Source organism: Globicephala melas, chromosome 19, assembly GCF_963455315.2.
Source record: "Globicephala melas chromosome 19, mGloMel1.2, whole genome shotgun sequence".
Classification (NCBI taxonomy): Eukaryota; Metazoa; Chordata; class Mammalia; order Artiodactyla; family Delphinidae; genus Globicephala; species Globicephala melas.
In genome coordinates this window covers 35582662-35606082 of record NC_083332.1, presented here as the reverse complement: position 1 = coordinate 35606082, position 23421 = coordinate 35582662, and the positions used below count along the sequence as shown (strand labels likewise).

At 57.0% G+C, this 23421-nt stretch overlaps 1 protein-coding gene across 5 annotated transcripts in view; it reads right to left on the bottom strand.

The window, feature by feature from the left end:
- Window positions 1-22683, bottom strand: part of ADGRG1 (adhesion G protein-coupled receptor G1) — a 32919-nt gene extending 10236 nt beyond the window's left edge. The window contains exons 1-6 of one of the 5 annotated variants that reach the window (XM_060288379.2): window positions 13713-13948; window positions 12990-13084; window positions 3759-3853; window positions 2843-3265; window positions 1133-1265; window positions 391-565 (exon numbers count right to left, since the gene is read on the bottom strand). In XM_060288379.2, coding sequence (XP_060144362.1) covers window positions 391-565; window positions 1133-1265; window positions 2843-3265; window positions 3759-3819 — 792 coding nt within the window. In that variant the 5' untranslated portion in view covers window positions 3820-3853; window positions 12990-13084; window positions 13713-13948. Of the gene's footprint in view, window positions 1-390; window positions 566-1132; window positions 1266-2842; window positions 3266-3758; window positions 3854-12145; window positions 12370-12989; window positions 13085-13712; window positions 13949-22190 lie in introns of those variants that run through there. The other 4 variants (XM_030847960.3, XM_060288377.2, XM_060288380.2 and 1 more) reach the window with 4 other exon arrangements.
- Between the last annotated feature and the right edge of the window lie 738 nt (window positions 22684-23421).

The window sequence follows — 23421 nt, the reverse complement described above, 5'->3', positions numbered from 1 at the left end:
GTCTGGGCTTCAGACACTGACCCTGCCTATGGCTCCCTGGTGTGCTGGGGGATAAGAAAGGCAGGGTGTGTAGCCCTCTGCCCCCAACTAGGCCCACCAAGGGCAGGCTCACAAGAGGGCTGCAGGCACAGGCATTTTGGTGTTGGTTGTCTGTCCACAAGGATGTGCCACAGGAGCCCCCTGTGCAGGGACCAGGTCCCTCCCCACCTCTGTCCCCACCACTGTATCAGGAAGGGTCCTCAGTTCCACCGGGTAGCCACTGACTGAGGTAGTCTTTGGGCCTGAGGCCTTCCTCATCAGCACACATCTGGCTCCCGGAGGCCCAGAGGAGGGGAGTGCTCACGGCCTCCACATCTGCTTCCTGCCCTGGCCACTATCCTGACCCCTGACCTCCCGCTGGGAGTGGATGCGCAGGTCCTGGAGGCTGGCTGTGGGCTGGAGCTTCCACACCGTGGCGTTGACCAGATCTTCCTCGAAGGACACCGTGTCCCCTGTGAAGTTCACAGAGGTCAGCTTCGACTCCAGGCTCTGCAGCTGCCTGGCAGTGGGGAGAGAGGGTGGGTGACTGCTGGGTGTGAGGGGCGGATCCAGGCGGGCAAGTAGGCAGGGAGACAGAGGGAGAGGAGAGATTCAGGCAGATACACAGGAAAGAATGTGGGGCAGACAGAATGACCTGCGGGGGTGGCAGGGAGTTAGCCAGAGCGTCAGAGCAAACAGGAAAGGAGGGGGGTGGGGACCTATCCTCGGACGCGGCCACCAGGTTGTGGGCCCAGTTCTGCCTGGACCGACCCACTACGTGCAACAGAGCAGCCCTACCCATCTCTGGGCCTCAGTCTGCTGAGCTGTAAAATGGGTCAATCCTTTTCACTTTATTGGTGGAGAGGAGGGCTTGGGTGCGGCTGACCTGGGCTGGTGGGTGTGACATTTGTTTTTAACGACTCAGGCAGGGGAGGGGCTTGGCCTCCAGGGCTGTATCTCAATTCCTCCCGGAGAAGATGGAAAGATGAGAACATTCCAGCCCCAGGGGAGGTTTCCATACAGCCGCCTGCTCCAGGTCCCTGCCCTGCCCTGCCCTACCCGGGTCTGGGGGATGCCTCCTCCTCCCCCCTCACACACTGGGACCCACACTTACTGGTCCGTGGGGGTGAACGGGGGTCTCCTTGAGCTCTTCCGGGGATGCTTCAGAAACTGGCTGAGCCGCTGGAGGTCCCTTTTCAGCTCACATGTGTCCACCGAGGCGCTGTGGGAGGTCTTCAGGGGAGGAGCTGGGGGAGAGGGATGGACAGACCCACCAAAGGCTGTTGAACGAGGTGCCCGGCCACACTCATTACACTCTCTGTTAATCCTCCAGTGATTCTGAAAGCTTCTATCCCCATTTTACGGAGCAGGAAACTGAGGCTCCAAGAGGTGCAGTGGACTCCCCCAAGTCACTCAGAGCTGCAGCCAGCCAGACGGGGCTCTGTCCTGTGGAGCCCCCGGCAACTCCAGCCCCAGCAGGGTGGGCTGGGACACACCTACCCAGGCATGCTTCTGACACACACAGGGAGCTGGGAGGGCCAGTTCCCCAGGGCCAGCCAAGCCCCCTTCAGGAGGAGCTGGCGGGTGGGGGGCTTGTGTGCTGGCTCCAGGCCCTCCACCCGGGTACCATGCACCCAAGGGCTGCAGACTCAGGCACCTCCAGGGCTCAGACGGGACTCAGATGAGGTAGGCAGACGGGAGGAAGGACATGTGGGGAGGGGGCATGCCCTATGCCAGCAAGGAAGGCAGGCCCTGTGCTCCCATCTGAATTTACAAGGCAGAAAGCCTGATTTTTAGATCATTTGAAAACCCTGGCTCATGTTTTCAAAAAACTCTCTACAGACCAAATAAGGCCAGGCCAGATCTGCTCTTCAGGAAGTCAATTTGCAGCTATGCCTGACTTTGCCCTAAACCCTCCCAGGTTGGGGCAGAATCCCAGCCTGGGGGCGGGGAGCCCTATCTACCGCCCTGGCCCCTGTCTGCTGCCCTGGGCAGCACCTGGGCCCACTGCTGCCACCCCCCAGCATTTCTAAGGGCCCAGAGCTGCTAACATATTCAACGCCATTTACCCCCCCCCCCCCCCCCCCCCCCCCCCCGCGCATGGCAGCCCCGCCCCAAACTGGAGCTGCCTGAAAGGCCCCAGAATCAGGGAAATCCTAGACCCTGAGTAGAGCCTCCACCTCCTTTGGGCCACCCCCTCCTCCCTGCCCCCACTCAGCACTGAATAGAAGGCAGCGGCCACACCACACCTGTCACACCCCAGCCAGACACACAGTCTGCACACCTCAGTGTCAGCCTCCGGCCTCGCTGCGTCCTGACCTCTGACCTCTTGCTCTCCCCCGCACCCCTGCCCCCATCCCCTCATGCCAGTCAGCTGCGGGGTTCAGATCCTGGCTCCCTCACTCACGAGCTGTGCCACTTTGTGCCTCAGTTTCTCCTCCGAGAAATGGGGATAAACACTCTAGGTGATGCTGACAAAGCAGAATTTTTCCTCGGCCTCCTGACCTCCAGTCCCGTCGCTCCATTCGCTCTGCTCCCACCCCGTTCACTCACCGTCCTCTACCTGGGCCTTCCCCGCAGCCGCTGGACGGCACTTCGCCCCTCCGCCCTCACCCCTAACTTCCCACAAACCTCCCCAAAGCACACCGTGGATCACACTCTTCCACTCCTCGGACACCTTCCCTGGCTCCCCCCTGCCTGCGCACAGAGCCCCTGCCCCGCGACCCGACACTCGGCCCGTCTGCTTTAACCCCGCCGCGCATTTTGCCTTCCCCGCCTCCAGGCCTTCGGCCAAGCTGCTCCTTGTGCCTGGAAGTCGCCTTACTGTGGAAGGGGAAGATGAAGCCGGCCGCACTGGGCAGACTGGTGTTCTGGGGGTTCCACCAGGAGCTGACAGAGGTGGCGAACAGTGGGGCCCCCTCGGCCAGGCTCTTCTCCTGCTGCCGGAAGCACAGTAGGTCAGAGGCTTGGTTACTCAGCACGAAGTCGCTCTTGCCGTAGCGAAGATGCAATTTCCCAGCATGGCGGTTCCAGTAGAGGCAGAAGTGGTAGAGGCCCCTGGGATGAGGGAATGACCTAGGAGCCACATGGGCTCCAGAGAAGGGCGCATGGACTACGAGGGCCTCCTCAGTGTTCTTGATGGAGATGTGCAGCTCAGATGTCCGCTTATAATGGAGGCTGCTGTTCTGCGTCTGGTTCCGCTGGCCACAGAAGCGGAAGTCTTCCCGGGGGCCCCCGCCACGGGCACCTGAGGAAGCAGAGACTGCAGATGGGACTCTGGGCCCAGGGGCAGGCTCCGGGCCCAGAACACAGGAGCCCAGTGCCTAGGACCCACACACATTCCAAGGACCTATACCTCAAAGGGTCTCCAAAAATGTGAGTTTACCCTATTCAAAGATTATTGGCTTCAAAATATGAAAAGAACAAACTCAAAATCAATAATAATTTCAAAGACAAAATAATATTTTAAATAGCAATAAAACATTTAATGAGGCCATGCCTGCCACAGACAGTTGTGCAGGCTGTGTACTGCACAAGGATGCACTGGCTGCAGAGGTGAGTAGGGCCAAAACCCAGTCCATGTTCCTTTCTCCAAGGTACCATCATCCACTTGCTAAGCTGTGTCCTCAGGCCTGTGCCTGCCCAAAGGGGTTAGTGGATGTGCTGGCAGCTGACCTAGACATCCTTAACATAAGGATGGCATTTTAACTAAGTCCTAGGGTACCTCCAGGAAAGCCTACCTGGAACCAGGAGCAGACCCAGCAGGAACGGCACTGTCTGCAGCAGCACTTGGGCAGCCATCTTCCTCCCCAAAGTCACCCTGAGAAGTCACCGCCTGAAAGAGGACAAGAGTGTTGGCTTGAGGGCCTGACCCACAGGGTGGCTGTGCCAACCCTGAAGAGGGAGAAGCCAGGGTAGCGTGGATGTGGCATATGAGGTGGGGAGGCAAGTGTGGAAACAGTCCGTGGACCTCCCCAGAGCTTCCAGGAGCTGAGCATCAAGAGGCAGTGGCTAAAAGAAGACATACAAATGGCCAACAGGCACACGAAAAGATGCTCCACAGCGCTAATTATTAGAGAAATGCAGATCAAAACTACAGTGAGGTATCGACACACAGGTAGAATGGCCATCATTAAAAAGTCTACAAATAACAAATGCTGGAGAGGGTGTAGAGAAGAGGGAACCCTCCTACACTGTGGGTGGGAATGTAAATTGGTGCAGCCACTATGGAGAACAGTATGGAGGTTCCTCAGAAGACTAAAACTAGAGCTGCCATATGATCCAGCAACCCCACTCCTGGGCATATACCCAGACAACACCATACTTCAAAAAGACGCATGCACACCTATGTTCATAGCAGCACTATTCACGGTAGCCAAGACATAGAAAAATCCTAAATGTCCATTGACAGAAGAATGGATAAAGAAGATGTGGTACATATATACAACGGAATACTACTCAGCCATAAAAAAATGAAATAATGCCATTTGCAGCAACACAGAGGGACCTAGAAATTATCATGCTAAGTGAAGTAAGTCAGACAGAGAAAGACAAATACCATATGCTACCACTTATATGTGAAATCTAAAATATGACACAAATGAACATATCTATGAAGCAGAAATAGACACACAGACATAGAGAACAGACTTGTGGTTGCCAAGGGAGGGGTGGGGAAGGGATAGATTGTGAGTTTGGGATTAGAACATACAAACTATTACATATAGGATGGATAAACAACAAGGTCCTACTTTACCGCACAGGGAACTATATTCAGTAACCTGTGATAAACCATAATGGAAAAGAATATGAAGAAGAACATATATGTATAACTGAGTCACTTTGCTGTACAGCAGAAATCAATACATTGCAAATCAACTATTCTTCAATAAAATAAAATTAAAATGCAAAAATTAAAAAAAATTAAAAAGAGGCAGTGGCTGAGTTCAAGTCCCAGCTCCACCTCTTGCTCACTGCATGACCCTGTAAGAGGGTCATGGAAAACAGGACGAATAATAGTACCTCCCTCCAGATCCAGCAGTGATGGGGTCATCAGGCTAGAATCGGTGGGGGGAGAGGTTCCCCAGCACCACCAGGAACCACCCCAACCACGCTGCCTCCTCCAGGCCTGAAGAAGACACAGGAAAAAGGGGGCTTGCAGGGCTCTCCTCCTAGAACCTCACGATCATCATCCCTAAGACCCAGCTCAGAGGTCACCTCCTTCAGGAAGCCTTCCTCAACTCCCTCTACAGTCAGTCCTGGCCTCCTTTGGCTCTCTATGTCTGTGTGTCTGTTTCTGTTTCATAGGGTCCCGTTAGCCAACTCTGGGAGGTGCAGGATGGTACATCCCTCCTCCTGGTGCTAGCCAGGGAGCTGCTGATCCATCTCTGTGCACAGGGCCTAGTGTGCACGGAGGTCGCTGGGCAGGTGGACAGTGAGGGAAATGGAGTGAAGGATTAGTGCAGCCACAGCGCCCTCTACAGCCAGGGGATAGAGGAGACAGGCACTTCCTGTTATGGCCACCAGGGGGAGCCAGTTCCCAGGGCAGCTGGAAAGGCAGGGGGACGTCCCAGTCTGGCCGGGAGACATAGTGTGGCCCAAGTCGGGGGTGATCCAGTTCCCCTCAGCCCCATCCTCTTGTAGAATGCCCCACCCCCAGCCTCTATTAGCTGAGTACCTACTACCTGCCAGCCTGTGCTGATCCACCCCCCTCACCCCTATACCTGTATTAATCTTCATTCCAACTCTGTGAAGTCAGCCCTACCATTGGCCCATTTCACAGACAGGGAACCTGAGATCCAATGAATTAAATGACTTGCCCAAGATTGTTCCAGACACCAAGGGCTTTCCCTGCCTGGTCAGGACTGTAGTGCCTGGCAGGGAACCTGCGTGCCTGGTACTTATAGAGAGATGCTGGGTGGCTTGGCCTCCCCACTGCCAGCTGGCCTTATGACTGAGCTGGGTGCTGGCAGTCACGAACAGCCATCCTCATCCTGTGAGGCACTACATATGGCTGTGGTGACAGATGCAATCATCTGCCACGAGCCAGACAAAAGGAAGCCTGGCAACTATGGGGCATGAGAGGAGTTTGACTTTGGGAGGAAACCAAGGAGGGCTTCCAGGAAGAAGTGGCTTTTGGATGGAATATTTAAGGGCAGTATTAAATGGAGGGGTGGTCCATGCAGGAGTTCACTGTCTCCTTCCTGGTCTGGGCCTTCCTTGAACAAAGCTGGCCCCCTCAAGCTAGAGCCCGTCTCCAGTGTCCCACCATGTGTAATGGAACCCCAATTTCTAGGGCCTGGTCAGTCTAATCATTGGTCAGTTGGCTTCATCATCCTGCCCTGGTGACATCACAAGACCCCTGAGAGGAAGGATGTGAAAGTGTTTGGCGGAATGGCCGCTGTTTCCTACATTGTGATATTTAAGGTTTCACTCTGCATCCTCTCTGAGCATTTTGGCTCCTTTTGGGGTTCTTTTTTTGGTTTTGGGTGTTTTTGTTTTTAGGGAGAAGGATTTATTTATTACTTGCTGCAAGTAAGGAGAACACTGGGGATCTTTCCAAAGCAGTGTCTCCCATTTTGGCTCCTTTTGAAACTGCCACTCCAGACCAGTGAAAGGAAATCCAGCATCCAGGGACAGAAACATGTCTCTCCTGGACCCTTTCTCTTTCCTTCTTTTTTCTGCCGGTCGCTGTCGCTGTCTACATCTGATCCCCAATCCAAATGACACCTCCTCCAGGAAGCCCCCCCCAACCCCTGCTTTGACCCCTGCTTTATATTTCTGAACTCAGAGCTCACAATCACTTTGCAGATTTGGCCCCAATTTTCCATCTATGGCATTTGGATTCAAGGCCCAGAGAGGGCCAGTGATTTCCTGACATCATACAGAAAACAAGGATGGAGCTGGCCAGAATCCATGTATCTCTCCGGCCCACTGACCTTCAAAGTGAGCTACCACTATCGGTATACAGGGCCCAGGACAGGGCAGAATCATCTGCTTTCATCAATCCTCCTGGATTGATTCCTTTGAGAGCAAAAAGGTGGAAACAGAGAGTGAGCTCCCCATCACTGGAGGGATACAAGTGAGGCTGCACCACTGTGAACTACCATGATTCCAACAGACAGGGATCAATGGCATGACCTGACATTCCTGGCTCCTGAATAGCCACTCCAAGGCGAACAACTCTAGTCCTATGGACATTCTTGGGATTAGAGGGGAGGGACTGCCTGGCTTCCTTTAACCCACCCTTAGTAGACTCCGGAGGCAGACTGTCTGGGTTCAAATCCCAGTCCCCCTACTCAATAGCTGTGTATCCTTGGGCTAGTTACTCACCCTCTCGGGCCTCACTCTCATCACCTGTAGATAGGAATAAAAATTGAGACTCCTGCAAGGGTCGTTGTGAGAATTAAATGAATTGATACCTGTAGAGGACTTGGAGCAGGGCCATGCACACGGCAGGCACCATAGGTGTCAGCTAGATATCTCTGTATCCTTCCTGACCAGCTCATGCGTGCCCCTCAATCAACCCCTGGGCCTGTCACAGGTTCCTACTCCTACACCTTCCCTCCCACCCTCCATGTAATCCCCTCGGGGCCCCCACAGCCAGCTCAACTTCCAAAGCACCTTGATGGGAAATTCTTAGAGCATGAATTTCCTTTCCGGGAAGACTGAAACCCCACCCAGAAAACTTCCCTCCTCACAGCCTGGAACTGAGCCTGTCCCCAGAAGCCTCTGAAGGACAGGAGAGCTCAACTGGGGCACCATCTACGTTACCAAGGAATCCTCAGAGCCACCCTGTAAGGCCGGTCCTACTGTTTTGCCATTTTACAGATCAGGAAACTGAGACTAGGGAAGGGCCATCTGTTCCGAGATCTCCACCAGTGGAGCCAAGACACAGACCTCAGTCTCACCCTAGAGAACTCCTTGCAGCGCTGGCACTGTCAGTTTCTAGAGATGCATGCCCCCCTGGCTTTGGGAGAGCCCCAAAGAAAAGGAGAGAAAAATGGTGGGGCCGGGGTCAGCCAAGACCACAGGCAGTGCAGATAACTCCAGCCTGGGAGAGAGGATTTGGGGGGCCGAGCCCCCTAGGGATGCCCCCATCCCCCAGCTCCCCTTCTGGAGCAGCTGCCCTTGACCTCAGGCCTTCCGTAAACACAGGGAACAAAACAGTCTGGCCCAGCTTGACACAATGGGGGCCACCACCACAGAGTCCCCAAGGATCCAGGCAGAGCGGAGGGGACCAGGGCTCCTTTAAGCCGAGACTCCCCGGCTGCCCATCCCCAGGGCTGGCTGGGCCCGGGAGGAAGGGCCCCCGGGCTGCGGCTGCCCTCCCCGGGCTGCGGCTGCGCAGGCCCAGCCCTGCCCATCCTCGTGGTGGGGGAGGGGGAAACGGGCAGGGCACCCGTGGCTCACTTTCTCCCGCCGGGGCCTGAGTCACTTCGAGTCACCGCGGGCCCAGTCCAGGCTCCTGGAAAACCCATTTCCTCGGAGGATGGAGGTGGAAGTTGAGTGGACAGGACCTGGGCAGCTCTGCGGTTAACCCTTCCTGGAAAGGCACCTCCCCAGGAAGATGACCTGGACCTGGGCCCCCATACCTTTCCTTCTCCTGCCCATAACATACACTGTGGACCACAAACTTATCCACCCCCCGGCCAACCTGTCTCTCTGTCTGGAATGCCTTTCCTAACTCCATGACCCAACTCATCTTTTGAAACTCAGTGAAGACATACCCTCCCCATGAAGCTTTGCCTAAGTGCCCATCTGCCATCAGAACTAACTTCTGTGTTCTGGGTGGGGCTCAGGGAAGGGGGCCAACCATGACCTACACTCAACCCTATGTGCTCCCTTTGCCACGAGGAGTTAATATCAGAGGTATCCAAACCCACCCACGGGTCAGAACCACCCGAGGAAGTTCACTAAAATGCAGATCCACAGGCCCCTGCACCCGGAGGAACAGATGCTACAGGTCTGGGGTGGGGCTCGGGAGTCTGGCTTTAACAGGTGTCCTGTTGATTGACACTCCGCGGGCTTAGAGCCACCGGCTCACAAGGCTGGGATGACACCAGGAGTCCTGTTTAACAGAGGCAGAGGCGGGGAGGGCCCAGCCCCGAATCACTCAGATGGTGAAAGGTTGGCCCTGGACGGGGTCCGGGACAGCTTGCTTCCCCGCAGTACCTCTTCTCAACCTCACTGGTGGTGAGGATGAATCACCTCCCTGGCTGGTTCACCCAGCATTTAGCAGGGTGCCAGGAACCTGGAAGGAGCCTCCCAAGGCACAGCTGGGCGCAGGAGGGCGTGGGTGGGGGAAGGAGCCCCTGCCTGAGTGGGTCTTCAGGTGTGAGCCTGGTCTTGCCCTCCTGGGGGAGGCGGGGGGAGGGACAGTAGAGAGAGGACCCAGCTCAGCTCTGCAGCTCCAGCCCCCATCCTCAACTGCTCTCCAGTGGGGGGAGGGGAAGAGGGGGCAAAAGGGAGCTGCCGGCTATGCCCCTCCCCCGAGCCCTGGGCAAAGGGCCTTAGGAAAGAAGGATTTGGCCAAGGGAGGGTTGGCGAGCGTGAAGTCCTTGAGGGCAGAAGCACACACGAGTGTGGATGTAGGTGTGCGCGCACGTGTGCACACCACACGTGTGCGAGAGTGAGGAGGAACGTTAGAAGAGAGCGGAGGCTCTACCGCAGGTGTTTCCTCCACAGGAGTGGTGTCGGGGGTGGAGAGGACCCTCCACCAGCCGTTTCCAAACTCTTTTGTAAATGTCAATCTAACTTAGAAACACCACGTACCCAACAAACAAATGAGGTACCCCATCAGAGCCGGTGGGACCCCGGACCACGCCTCACTCCCAGCCCAGCCGCCAGCCTCTCAGCAGTGCCCGTGGCTCCTGGCAGCACAGCTGGCACACATGGAGCCCCTCTCTCCTCCCTCTCGTCCTGCTCTGCAAGCCGGGTGACCGAGGCCCCAGCTAGGTGACCACACAGAACTCCCCACAGGAAGGGTGTTCTGGCCTGGCTGGGGAAAACAGAGTGACCTCAGGTTTCAGGAATTTTTCTACAATAAAAGAGAATAAAAATTAAGCTAGCTGCCTGCCCGCAGGGGCTGGCGGATGCCAAGGCCTGGCCTGCTCACTGCCCGGATGGGTCCCACATTCATGCACCAGACCCGCTGGAGGGCTGCCCCGCCCACGCAGGGCCCACCACCCCACACCTTCTGGTCCAGCCACGTCCCTGGGCCATGGCTCCCTCTGCGTGCCCAGACGGGCCCTGGCCTTGCGGGGAGACCGGGGAAGGGGAGGAACGGGGCACCTGCCCAGGTGAAAGGACGCTGGGTTCTCCCGGAAAGCCAGCTATCCAGAGCCACCCACCTGGTGGCCTGCTTTATCTGGAACTGGAGTGTTTGCTTACGAGGCCTCAGAGAGGCCAACCGACAGTCACCAGAGATGAGCCTGGGCTTGAGTGTTCCCACCTCCAAAGCTCTGCACACACCAGTCCTCCCCCCTGGGATGCCAGCCTTGTGACACGTCTGTGAAGGTCCCCACACCCTGGGCCTCAGGCCTCCACATCCTCACCCGACTGCCCCCCACACTCCAGCCACACAGTGCCTGGCAGAACAGCAGATGGCGAGTGGGAATAAACAGAGGTCTGTCTGGCACAGTGAAAAGGGCCCTGGAATCCAAGAAGAAGAGTGAGGGGGATGACAGTTCCCGTTCAGCAAGCGCTCACTTTGCGCCCGGCACCGTGCAAAGCACTTTTCCCAAATGATCGTTCAATCCTCACCTTACCTCTGTGAAACAAATGCTATTATTGCCCCCACGTTAAAGACAAGGAAACGAAAGTCCAAAGAGGCTAAGTGATATCCAAGATCACAGAGCAAGTAGCCAAGCCAGGATTCAAACTCCAGTCTACCAGATCTCAAAGCCCGTGCTTTTAGCCACTGTGGTCTCTGGAGTCCCTTCCTTCCCTTCTCTGGGGCTATCTCCCTGATTTTACCAAGAGGTTACTTTGCTAAGCACTTCCTAAGAAGCTCTAGTTCCCAAGTTAGAGAAATACTGCAGGCACTACTTGGTCTTGTGAATTAACACATTGAAGGCTCTGATAAGTCCTGCAGAAAGAAAATCTACAGAGCTTGGTCAGGCTTAGTTTCCCAGCCCAATGTGGTGGTGCATCCTCTTTTGCAGGACACTGGTTACCAACATGAAAAAAAGAGCTCTCAGAAATCTTGACACCACATAGAAAAGAAGCCTGTCAGCATCCCCCCTCCCAGCCTCCAGCCCCCTCCCCTCCCCTCCCCTCCGAGCTGTCCCAGAGGCCATTAACTAGCATGAGACGGGCTGCAGGAGCCATTTAGGCTGTGATGTGCCCGAGGGCAACTCATCACCATCTTTGACACTTCCAGGTGGGAGGTCCTGGGGGAGCCTGGGTCATATTCGGCCCCATCCCACCTCCCTTTGGCCGGCAGCACCAGCTCTTGGGGAAAGGGGCACTACCATCCCTGTTTCCAGATTGGCTATTCCATTAAAGCCAGCCACAGTCACCTCAAGCAGCTGAGACACTTAGAACATTGGGACTGAAAGGGAGGGAGGGAGGGAGAGAGAGAAAAAGAGAGAGAGAGAGAAAGAGGTGATGAGAATGCAAGAGCTTCTAGGAGCTGAGAATCATAGGCTTTCAGAACCTGAGTGTGGATGGAAAAGACCTAGAACCTCAGGGAAGAGGAGGGATTAGGAAGGGTCCCAGGTCTGGCCCAGTCTGGAGTGGGGCTCAGGCAGCAGGACTTCTCACGAGCTGTCCCGGGACAGTGGCGCCGGCCCTGCCCAGCTCCACGCCCCTGGGGCAGCCTGTAGCCCACAGCCAAGTCTCCCCACAGCCCTCCCCAAGAGGAGCAGCTGAGGCTGGACCCCAGGACCCCAGGGTACTCACCAGTCAGCACCTGCCCAAGGAATGCAGACTCCCAGAGCAGGGGGAGCATAGGGTCCAGGACCAGCTCCACAGCTAACTGGCCCTGAGACCTTTGGACCAGCCTGTCCCCTCCCTGGGCCTCAGCTTCTTCCTCCGTCGAGGAGGTGACTATGATCCCTGTCCCCTGTCTGTCTTCTCCATAGCCCAGGGTCTCAGGATGCTTCCAGGGAAGGGCAGGGCTTACCTCCCAGCTGCCAGCAAAGGGAAAAGATGCTGGCCATCTCCTCTCCTGGCCAGCCTGTCTTCCCTCTCAAACCACAGACGGACCTCAGCTGTATGGCTGCAGTTCCCCTTCAGCATCTATATTCCCGAACTGCCCAAGGCCAGGCTTACAAGGTCAGCCCAGTCACCTCCCTGCTCATTTTGAGGGGGGCTGCAGTTCGACTCCCCCGGGCCTGGCAGAATGCCCGCCTTTGGAGCACAGGACCCTTAGCGTTCCCAAGGTCACCCGCCAGCCCTCCCTTTTTTATCTTCTCTTCTGGGTCCCAGATCCCTGGCTGAGGGGTGGATAGGACACACAGCCAGGCGTCCTCCCCCACGAGGGCAGTGGGCCTGGGCGAGGCTGAGGTTCCAGCTCCCTCCGGGAAAGGTCGGCGGAGGCACAGACCAGGGTCCCATCCCAGCTCTCTGAGCACACATCGCTGCCTCACCGGGTCCTCCACTGCTGTTTGCACACGCCCACAGACAGGGCACTCACCACCTCCAGCCACAAAGCTAGCATTTTTTTTTCTTTTTTTAATTAATTTTTATTGGAGTATAATATAAAATTTGTTAGGGATGTCTAACAGAAAAAGTGGAAATACAGTATTCTATATTGCCCTCTAACAGAATTACCAAATGTCGCAGACCCACGATGCCATCACTAATAGATCTTGGTCTCAAAGCTGGCATTCATGAAGCTCTCTGAAAATGCAAGACTTGATTCTAAGCTCTCTACACAAGCGAACACATTTGATCCTCCCCCAAATCTTAGGAGACGAGTACCATTATGCCCATTTAACAAACAAGGCCCTAGAAGATCAAGTTACCTGCCGGAGATCACACAGCTCGTGGTGCAGCCTCAGAGCCTGACTCCAGAACCCATGCTCTTGATTTTGCAGCGTTTCCCCTTGACATGAACTGACTGTTAGAAAGGGCTTCTCTTTAAAATTCGTAGTAAAAGATGCTTCCAGAAATGTGTTTCCTCGAGATGAGATGAACACTTTCCTCTGAGGACCCTGGACCTGGAGCTCTGTCAGGACCGTATCCCAGCCCCACTCCTACACTCTCAGTCACCTGCAGGCCCTGGACCTCCCCTTCCAGCATCCTCAGAGGCTTGTCTTTGACGATGGGGGTACAGCCCGGAAACTGAATTTTAGCTGGAGTGTGGCAGAGGGAAGGGGTGTGGGGTGTGAGGCCCTTACCCCCAACCACTTCCTGGTGGTTCTGATCTGCTGTCTACTTCACTGACCAGGTCCCCTCAGAGTAGCATCTCTGACTCTCCCAGGGTCCCTAGTGTCACCCCAGCCCCAACCCCACCTTACCCATCTGCTAAGTTCTCAGTGTTGGGAAGAAGGGAGGGGGGAAGGGGGATGGAGGGGAAATGGAGGGGAGAGGAGGAGGGAGAAGATGATGATACAGGGGAAGAGAGATGGAGGGGGAGGGGGGTGAACAAGGGAAAGGGGAGAGGGGATAAGAAGCGGGGATTTGGTGAGGAGAGGGGAGCGGGAGCACGAATGAGAGCAATGGCGGGAGGAGGGGAAGAATCATACCTGGATTCCTCCTTCGTGTCATCAAGTGGATTATAAATACATAAAGAGTGTGAATGAGTGGGCCAAGGGCTCGCCTTGTTTGCAGGATGCAGCCCGCTGCGGTGGTGGGTCAGTTTCTCCCCACTTCAAGAGGCCAGAGGGGCACTTTGAAGCTGAGCCTCGGTCCCCGCCCCCCTCACCGGAGCCTCAAACAAAGCGGGCAGCCTGGGAAGACGGGCTGCAAGTCCCAGCCGCCAACCCGGGAAAAGGGGCGCAGGTGACAGCAGCCCCTGGCAACCGTTGCCCTGGCAACCGTTGGCAGCTGCAGGGACTACGTCACTGCCCAGCTCCAACCCAGCACAGTGCAGGCCCTGACTTGTCCTGTGCCCAAGTCCCCTTACTTGGATGCTGGCCAGGTAGGGAGCTGGCAGGAAGAAAGGCAGAGTTTAGGACACCAGATTATGGGGTACGTTGGGGGACACCTGCCTATGTTTGTCAATATTGACTTAAAGACCAAATCTTTTTAGAACACTAGTGGGGGCTACCCCTGTAATGAAAAATGCCTACTACCAGCTACATTTGCCCCTGAAGGCTGCCAGCTTGTGGCCTTGGCCTTGACGCACACTAGACACCCATCTAATCTCCACCACTGGCTGCCATGAGCACAGAATGTGCACAATACTTCCCTGGAAGCATCTTAGGGGAGTACCTCCTCCAGGAAGCCTTCCCAGATTGCCACAATCCACCAGGAATCTTCTTTCTGAGTTAGCCCTGGGGCTGGGGGTTCCCCCTGGCTTTCCTCCAGAGTTCCCTGGGGTCCAAGAGTGGGTCCTTTCTGTACCCCAGAGTGAGTACCAGTCTGGGGAGGGAGGAGAACAGAGGCAAAGCTTCTGAAACCCTGCCTATGTGCCAGGCACTACACTGAGCATTCTGGAGATCCATTCCCACCACTCTGCGAGGTTAGCCCTGTTGAACCCATCTTACAGATGCGGAGAGAGAGGCTCAGGAACATGATGTGACTTGCTCAAGACCACCCAGCTGGTAAGAGCGGTGTATGGAATTCAACCCATGATCTCCTCTGAGACACGAAGACATCAAGACCCAATATCCATCTGATGCTTGACTAATCCCACCCCCCATTCAGTGCACATCCAAACTTTATTTGATCACCTCCAGTGACAGGGTGCTCACCTCATCTGAAGAGGACACATCCCTTTGATCTCTAAAACGTCTTTCGTAGCCACTGAGTCAAAGGGAAAAGGACATCAAAGCCATGGGGTGGCCCCATGAGAACCCAGGGCCCAGAAGAGAACCAGGGCCGTCGGGCGCCCCCACTGAGGCCTTCAGCTCCAGACCAGCAGCAGATCAGGAGGTAGAGTGGGGCTGCTCAGGGGCCCAGGGTCTTCAGAGCACTTCCCCAGAAAAAGCAGGAATCCCTTTGGCAATCACACTCCAAGGGGCTCTGGGATGCTTTCTGGCCGAGGCCATGGGAAAAGCAGCAGGGGCTGGGGTCCTTGGGATGGTCTGCCCGTGCACCAACACCACCTCCTCCCCCACCGATGGACCAGAGCCAGGAGGCGGCTATTGTCTCGCTGCCGGCCCAGAGCTGTGTCCTATTCAGGCACTATTTTTGGCCCCCAGAGGAAGAGGAAAAGAAAGCAAAGAAAGGAGTTCCTGTTCTCAGTGGAACCTTTGCCTGGAAAGGATTCCAGGGCCTGCTGGGCCAGAGAAGGCAATCACTGTTGGATCAAAAGATCCTACACTTAAAAGGAGCTGGCAGGGGGCTGTGGTTCAGTGAAGCCAGAGGGAGGGCACAGATGGGGCACCCCTGGCCTTGTACACACACTTGGCGCTCACTAACTGCAGTGACACGCAGAGAAACAGAGGCACAGGATCCCCGGTTCCACCCATAGTCACTAAGCACTTGTAATGACAATAATTTTTAAAACCTACAGTAACGCAGGGCTGCCCAGAACCAAGTCTCTGCCAGAGAGACTGACTATCCTCATCTAACACCCACACGCTCCTGAGCAGCGTGGAGGTCGGGGACAAAATGAAAAGCCTCATAAATCAGATAACTGATGCTCACGGAGCAGCACGACTGCCAAAAAACAAGCTAGCAACCCCCCTCCACTCCCCCCACCTTACGCCACCCTACGTCTTCCTTGCTTTCACCAACTCCAGCACACGAGCCTTCTTTCTATTCTCAGACACACCTCAGGGCCTTTGCACATGCTTTCCCTTCAACATAGAACATTCTTTCGGGGTTCTTTCCCTGATTGGTTCCTTCTCGGGTCTTAATTCAAATGTCCCCTCTCCTAAGCTTTCCATGTCAACCCAACCAAAATTATCCTCCCCATTCATCACTCTCTTCCATGTCACCGTATCTTATAAACTTTATAGCACTTCACACTGTCTGAAATGACCCTGCAATGTGCTTGTTATCCATTTCTCCAGGTTTGCTCTGTCTCATCCATCTTGCTCATCACTCATATCTCCAGTACCTAGTACCACAGTGCCTGGTCCACGGTAGATGCTCAATGACAGCTAGTTAATAAATGAATGAGTGAATGAGACAGAGCTGGGACTCTGACTAGGCCAGGCCGGCTCCAAGCCTCTTCCCAATCGGAGCCAGTTCCTGATGCTCAGGGCAGGGAGATTCCAGCACTGAGCTGTACCCACTCCCCAGCCTCTGATGGGATTAGGGGCATATACACTTTTGCCAGGTGCTTGGCCAGAGAGGAGCTCCCAAGACTGTGCACAGCCTGAGAGCCAGGACAGGACCCGAAACTTCACGTCCAATACAGAGCCACCTGGTAAAGGCTCGTAAGAAGTCCTGCAGTGCAGAAGCCTGGGCGCACAAGGCTTTCCTAAACCAATGGGACCACAGACATACTTTTGCAGGTGCTGGATTATTTGAGGTCTGAGATCCCATCTGAATCTGTGATCAAAATTTGAGTTTTCTCTCTACATGAAGGCAAAGTAACCACCGCCACGCCCCTCAACCACCTGCTCCGGGGGCCCAGGGCTAGAGGAGGCACAGGCATGGGATTTGCTGATGAAGGCGGGTCACATTCCCACTGCTGCAAATGCCAAAGCTTCTGTCTGGACTCCCCGTGGGCTCCCTAAGGTGGAGCAAGGAGGGGAAATGGCACGTGCCTGTGGCCAGGGAGGATCCTGGGGTCTAGGCACCTGGGGGCAGGTGTATCCCAAGAACCAGCCTGCAGAGATTCGTGAGGGAGCTGAGGCAGTGACGGGAACCACACGGGAGCACGAACTACACGATGTGCACCTGGCCTCCTGCAATGCACACAGCCACGCTGTGAGCGGTGGGCATTATTAAGCCCATTTTACAACTGGGAAAACTGAGGCTCAGAGAGAAGCCACTCTCCCAGCTGGCTTCTCCCGGGTGGGGTCACACAGCTGATGAAACTGGACCCACACCCAGCTCTGTGCGCTCCTTTGCCTGTGCTGCCCCCATTGTCTCGCACGGCACCCCATCTGCAGCACTGGAATCTGCAGGACATGGAGAGGAGGTGACAACCTCTCTAGGGAATGGCACGAGGCCCAAGAGGATGTGCCGTGGGTCCAAGGCATCGCAGCCCAGGAGCCAGACCCTCATCCCTAGGCTCCTGGGGTCTGCAAGCATCCCCATCCTACCTGGACAACAGTTACTACAGCTCCCAACTCCGGTTCCCCAAACCCAGGTTGGGGGAGCAGAGGCCAGACTCCTGGGTGTGCTGACACCCGGCGCAGGGTTTCCTTGAGGAGACACTGGCTGTCCTTTCCAGTACAAATGGCGACGTGCGCTGCACCAGGGCCCGGCCCAGGTATTGGGACCTGCACATTCTTGGCTGCCAGCCAAGGAGACGGAGCAGAGACTCTGCCCATCTGGTCTGGGGTGTGTGCATAGCCCCGTGAGAGTGCACCAGGTATGGTCATGGACAAAGGATAAGTACAGCTTTGAGGAAATCGCACAAGGATTCCTTCCGGCCCTGCCCACTGCCCACAGCTCTCGCCAGGCAATGCCACATGCAGGTGTGTGGGAGACGGAGTCCCACAACGAGGCCAGGCACGCATCTACCAGGCGCAGGCCTATTGGATGAGGGAGAGTGAGGGGCAGCATCGGCTCCCTGATAATTTGGGAGGTGAGCATCCCCCTTCCCAACTCCTCCATCACACCCTCCTGCCTCACGCCTTCTGCTCTAACCACCGGCCTTTCACGGCACTGGAGCGGGACTGGCTCCCGGACAGAGAGGCCCCCACCCCCAGGCCATCTTCCTCTAATGCAGAGGCCTGTTCCCCGGTGCCTGGAAGCCCTGCCAGCTCCTCCAGGGCTCAGCTTTTATCTCGGCCTGCCTGGAACTGCCAAGTGCACCACAAACCGCCTGAGCCGGCGCCAGCCCAACTCCCACCACCCTGGCCTCCCCACCAAAGCACAAGTCAGGCTGCACGTGGGGGTGGGCAGAGTCCTGCTGATGCCCAGGTGGCTCCAGCTCCCTTAGGGCGGGGAGGCAGGAAGAAGTGCCCCCAAGTTATTACACGTTATCTCCGGGCCTCAGTGCACCCATTTGCCCAAGGGGGAGATCCTAGTAGTAAAGGCTAACATATGGGCCATGTGCTGTTGTAAACACTTTACTGCATTAACACCTTGATGCTCAAAACAGCCCCCTAAAGTAGACACTATGTTATCTGCTTTCTCCAGATGAGGAAAATGAGGCAGACGCCCAAGTTCACACAACCCGAGAGGAACAAAATTCTCCCCAGACAAGCAGCCTTGCTATCTCTGTGGGTCCTGTCGCCCCAGAAGAGCATGGGCTTAGGAGCGGCAGGGATGGGGTTCAAGACAAGGGCACATGTCCGTGGGCTCCCAGCATAGACTCTGGCCTGGCTGAGGAGCCCCCTCCCCACTGAGGGGGGCAGGAGAGCACAGTGAAAAGAGCCCAGACTCTGGAGATAAGAGGTCACTCCTGGGTAAGCCTCTGTGCCTCAGTGTCCTCATCTCTAAAATGGGCACATCAGGAGCTTGTGCCTGGCAGGAATAAATGTGTGTGCAGGGGCTTCCCTGGTGGTCCAGTGGTTACAACTCCGTGCTTCCAATGCAGGGGGCCTGGGTTCGATACCTGGTCAGGGAACCAAGGTCCCACAGGTCACATGGCATGGCCAAAAAACAAAACAAAACAAAAACATGTGTGCAAAGTGCTGAGCCTAGGGCCCGGCAGAGTCTGAGGGCAGGGAGGGTCCAGGACTGTTCTAGCCCAGCCGAGCCACCAGGGAACCAGGGACAGCTGGGGGCTTGAGGGGCTTGCAGGGCGTGTCTCAACCCACTGGTGCCAGCGCAGGCACCAGGCAGGGATCAGAAAATGTATGTCCCAAGCTCTCCCCTTCAGCAGCCCTGTCCTAACCCCCAAATCTGCAGGGTTCCCCATGGGTCTCAAGGAACTCCTGATGGGGCGTGAGGACCAGACTGGGGGAGGGCAAGCCTGGGAGGCTGGGGCCCAGCCAGGACCCCACCCCACCCCGCTTGAGAGGTCCCTCTGTGCCAGCCCTGCCCTGCCCCCACTTGCCATCTGCCTGGTCCCCGGGGTCCTGGTCCCCCCAGCTGCTGCGTTTGCTCATGTGATGCCCCATCTGCTATGAGTCGGAAGAAAGGTCCACAGGGCCACCCCGGGTCGGGCTGGGGTGCTGAGACTGCTCTGGTTCTGGGTGGGCTGGCAGCACTGACATTTGGGCTGTGTTGCCACATTTCCCCCACCACTCTCACCAGCCCTGCCCCTGACTCTTCACTGCATCCCTGAAAGGGGCGCAGTCCCACCACCCATCACCCACACGCAGCTCTTGCGGAGGATGAAGTGACTTGGGGCCCGGCTCAGCGAGAGCACAGTCCGTGTGGCCCCCTTCATGGCTGTCCCTGTCCTGCCCCTCCCAAATCTGTCATGCCGGGCCCCGCTGGGAAGGCCACCCCGACTACACACAGACCCGGCCACAGCCCCGGCCCCTCTTTTACCTGCCCTTCTCCTGGGCTGGGCGACCACCGCCCCTCTCTATCCCCAAAGCCATGAAGCTGCCCTCCAAGTAGAAGCCTCGGGCCTGGGGCAACCAGGTCAGCCCTGCATCACAACCCTGCCCTCCTTACCCAGCTGGGGTGGTATCCTGGGCACCCAGACCCCACCTGGCACCCACCTGGCCTGGCTGCAGTACCACCCAAGTCTTCCCGCCATCCCTTCCCCTGAGAGCAGATTGGGACCTGCCAGCCTGGCACTCCAGGTCCCCAAAATGACGCATGCCGGGTCTCCAGTGCCATTGCCTGCCCCACTCCCCGCAGTTCTCATCATTCCCAAACCTTTTCCCATGCAGCTTTCTCTGCCAGGAATGCTGCTCGCCTCTTCCCTCCAATCCCCATACGTGTACACCAAACCCTCCTCCCCTCCCCACCAGCACCCAAGGCCAGACTCTGGGCCCTCTGCAGAGCCTCCGGGTCCTCCCAGGTCAGGAGGTTCTCTCCTCCTCCACCAGCAAGCTTATCTCACTCGTCAGCCTCAGATCCTGCCTTGTTTGTGTCCCTGGCAAGATGAGGGTGTCCCGGCCAGGCTGACCAGGTCCTGCCCAGTGGCCCAGGGCACCAAAGCCAGCACAACAGTGCAGCCTCCCTAGCACAGCCTCCGCCTCCCACACCACACTTGGAGAGGCGTCCTTCACGACCCTGACGTTCTCGGAGCCAAGACCGGGACCACGGCAGGCAGGGCAGCTATTAACCCACCCCACATGCCCACTTAGCAGCTGGGAAAACTGAGGCCCAGAGACAGAGGCAAGGCAAGGCGGCCACGGTGATGCTATGACCAAGGTGGGGCTGCATCTCAGGTCCCTAGAGTCCCTGCAGTAAAGGGACTCAGATCTGGTCCCAAGATCTAGTCCTGCCCTGGATATTGGCAGGGAAGACCTCACGGGACCCCTGGCCTGGGCTCTGGGGAACCAACTCAGCAGCTGGTGGCTCTCACTGACCCGAGAGGCTTCTCCCCACTCAGCCTCCAATTGAGAGGAATCAACCCTCTGCCCTCAGGGTATCTGCAGCAAGGGGGCAGGGACTTGGCTCTGGACCACCCACACCTCATTTGTCTCATTTGCTGCTGTGTCCCCCCCCCAGAACAGTACCAGGCACACAGTAGGTGCTCAATAATTGTTTATATGAATAACTTCTGGGACTTCCCTGGTAGCACAGTGGTTAAGAATCCGCCTGCCAATGCAGGGGACATGGGTTCAATCCCTGGTCTGGGAAGATCCCACATGCCGTGGAGCAACTAAGCCTGCGAGCCACAACTACTGAGCCCACGTGCCACAACTACTGAAGCCTGCGCACCTAGAGCCTGTGCTCCGCAACAAGAGAAGCCACCGCAATGAGAAGCCCGCGCACCGCAACGAAGAGTAGCCCCCGCTCGCTGCAACTAGAGAAAGCCCGCGCACAGAAACGAAGACCCAACGCAGCCGAAAATAAATAAATAAAATAAATAAATTTATTTTTAAAAAAAACAAAACTTCTTTGGCCCTCTAGAGCCACAAAGGCTATTCCTCCCCACCCCACCTAGCCCAGGCCAGAGCTGCTCCAAGGCAGGATGGGAGTGGGGCAGGTGAGAGGGTCCTGCCTTAACTCACGCCGCCCCCCCCCACTGCCTCAGTAGAATGAACACCAGCCCCTTCCCACGGGGCCATGAGAGACCCCAACTCGTTACCACAGGAAGGAGGCTGGCTGGGGAGGCGGGGAGGAGAGGAACCAGCAGTTCCCAGGTGGGGAAACCCTATCAGCACCGGGCAGACGGGGGCCTGGGGTCTGGCGGTTAGCAAGCAGGGAGCGCTCCAGCCCTCAGCCGCTGCTTCCCCATCTACTGCTGCTGGTTTCCTGGACGTTCTCTCTCATCCCAGGTCCCTCATGTTCAGACCCCACTGCCAGGACCATCTCCTCCTAAAGGTGGCCCGGGCCATGAAGAGCCAGACTGCCCCTGTTTCACTGGGGGGCGCCAGATGCAGCATCCGGGCAGCTGAGGCGAGGCTGCCCTCACGTGCCCATGTTCAGCCCCCGGCAGCATCCTTTCCTCCCCAAGGCGGGAGGCTGCCTTGTTCTGTGACCTTAGGTAAGGCCCCTGTCCTCTCACAAGCTTGGTTCTCCCATCTGTACAGTGGGGGCAGGAGAGCACAGTATCTCACCACCCACAGAGCAGACCCAGCTTGCAGCGCCCAGGGACTCTATCACTTTGAGCCTCAGTTTCCCCAGCTAACAAATGGCTAGTGGCTCTGAGAGGTTCCATCCTCTCAGGCCCATCCCCTTCCCAGGCGTCTCCCCGTCCATCCACCCCCAACTCTAGAGACCCTGCACAGCACTGCTCTCGTGGGCTAGCTCCCACCCAGATACCAAGACTTCGGCGCCCCGGTCCACTGCCACCCCACCCTCTGCTGCACACACTCCCATCCCTCCTCCCTCCTGCCGTCATGCCCTTGATCTGGTACCTGGGTAGAAGGTCCTGCGCGGGGCCGGGCAGCTGAACCGCCTTTCAAGATCCCCCTCCGAGGCTTAACCTGCCAGCTGTGGTCCCGTTTCTGAGAGAGCTGGTGAGTGTGGAGGCTCCCAGCCCCTCTCCTGAGGCAGGGCAAGGCAGGCAGCCAGTGTGGAGCCCGGAGACGCACCGGCTTGTGTTTTTGGGTCGGGGGACACCGCGCTCCTGCCCCAGCTGGGCTCCTCCCTCCTCCCAGCTCGGCTGGGGATGACGGGACCATACGTGAGTCACAGATTTCTCAGAGGAAGGCTGGGAGGGGGCAGGGCTGAGAGAGCCGAGGCGGGGACACTGGGGGATGCCCATGACTCAGCTCTGGGCAAGGGGGGCACTTCAGCCTCACCCGCCCCCGATCCAGGCAGACAGGTGCCAGGCTTCATGGACGGATGCTGGTCGGAGATAAGTCTTCCTCCTCGCCCTCCATCTGTTACTTCCCCAGGGCTGTTCTCCACAGAGTTCCCGCCGAGAGGCCAGGGTTGCTATGGCAACAGGCCACCTCGATGCTGCCCCCCCCACCCTGACCCCGCACCCAGGCCCGGCAACAACGGCCCTTTCCTGAAAGAAAGCCCAGCCTCCTGGGCAGCAGGCAGGAGCCGGCGCTGACCAGCAGGGCGGAAGGCACGCCGGGGAAGGGGGGTGTCAAGCAGCCTGGCATGCGGCCAGCCAGGCCACACACAACTGGCCACCTGACCTGACTCCTCCCTGAGCCTCCGCTAGTGCCCCCGGCAAGGGGATCCATCTCAGCGCTCCCCCGAGCACTCACAGTTTCAACATTCCAAGACTCAAGATCTGGATTCTGAGACCCCAGGGGCTTCTGGAAATGGCCGCCCAGTCCATCTGCTGGGCCAAAGGGGAAACTGAGGCCCAGGTGAGGAACCATTCCTGGTGGTTCCAAAAGCTCAAAGAGAGAAATCTGGAAACGGGCCGACGCCCCCATTCCCCTTCTGGTCACTGGCCTCTGTCAGCATTTCCCTCCCACTGCTAAGGTTCATGGCCACCCTGGGAGTCAGGAAGCTTCGGATGGCCCAGGGCACCCCCCCACACCCTCCGCGGAGCGGGGATCCCCGTCTTCCCTCATCCCTCCAACGTGAACAGATGATTCCCAAGTAACAGATGCTGGAAGGATTTCACAACCTAATGAGGACAAGCGATGACAGCAACAATAACAAGAGTAATAATAATAATGA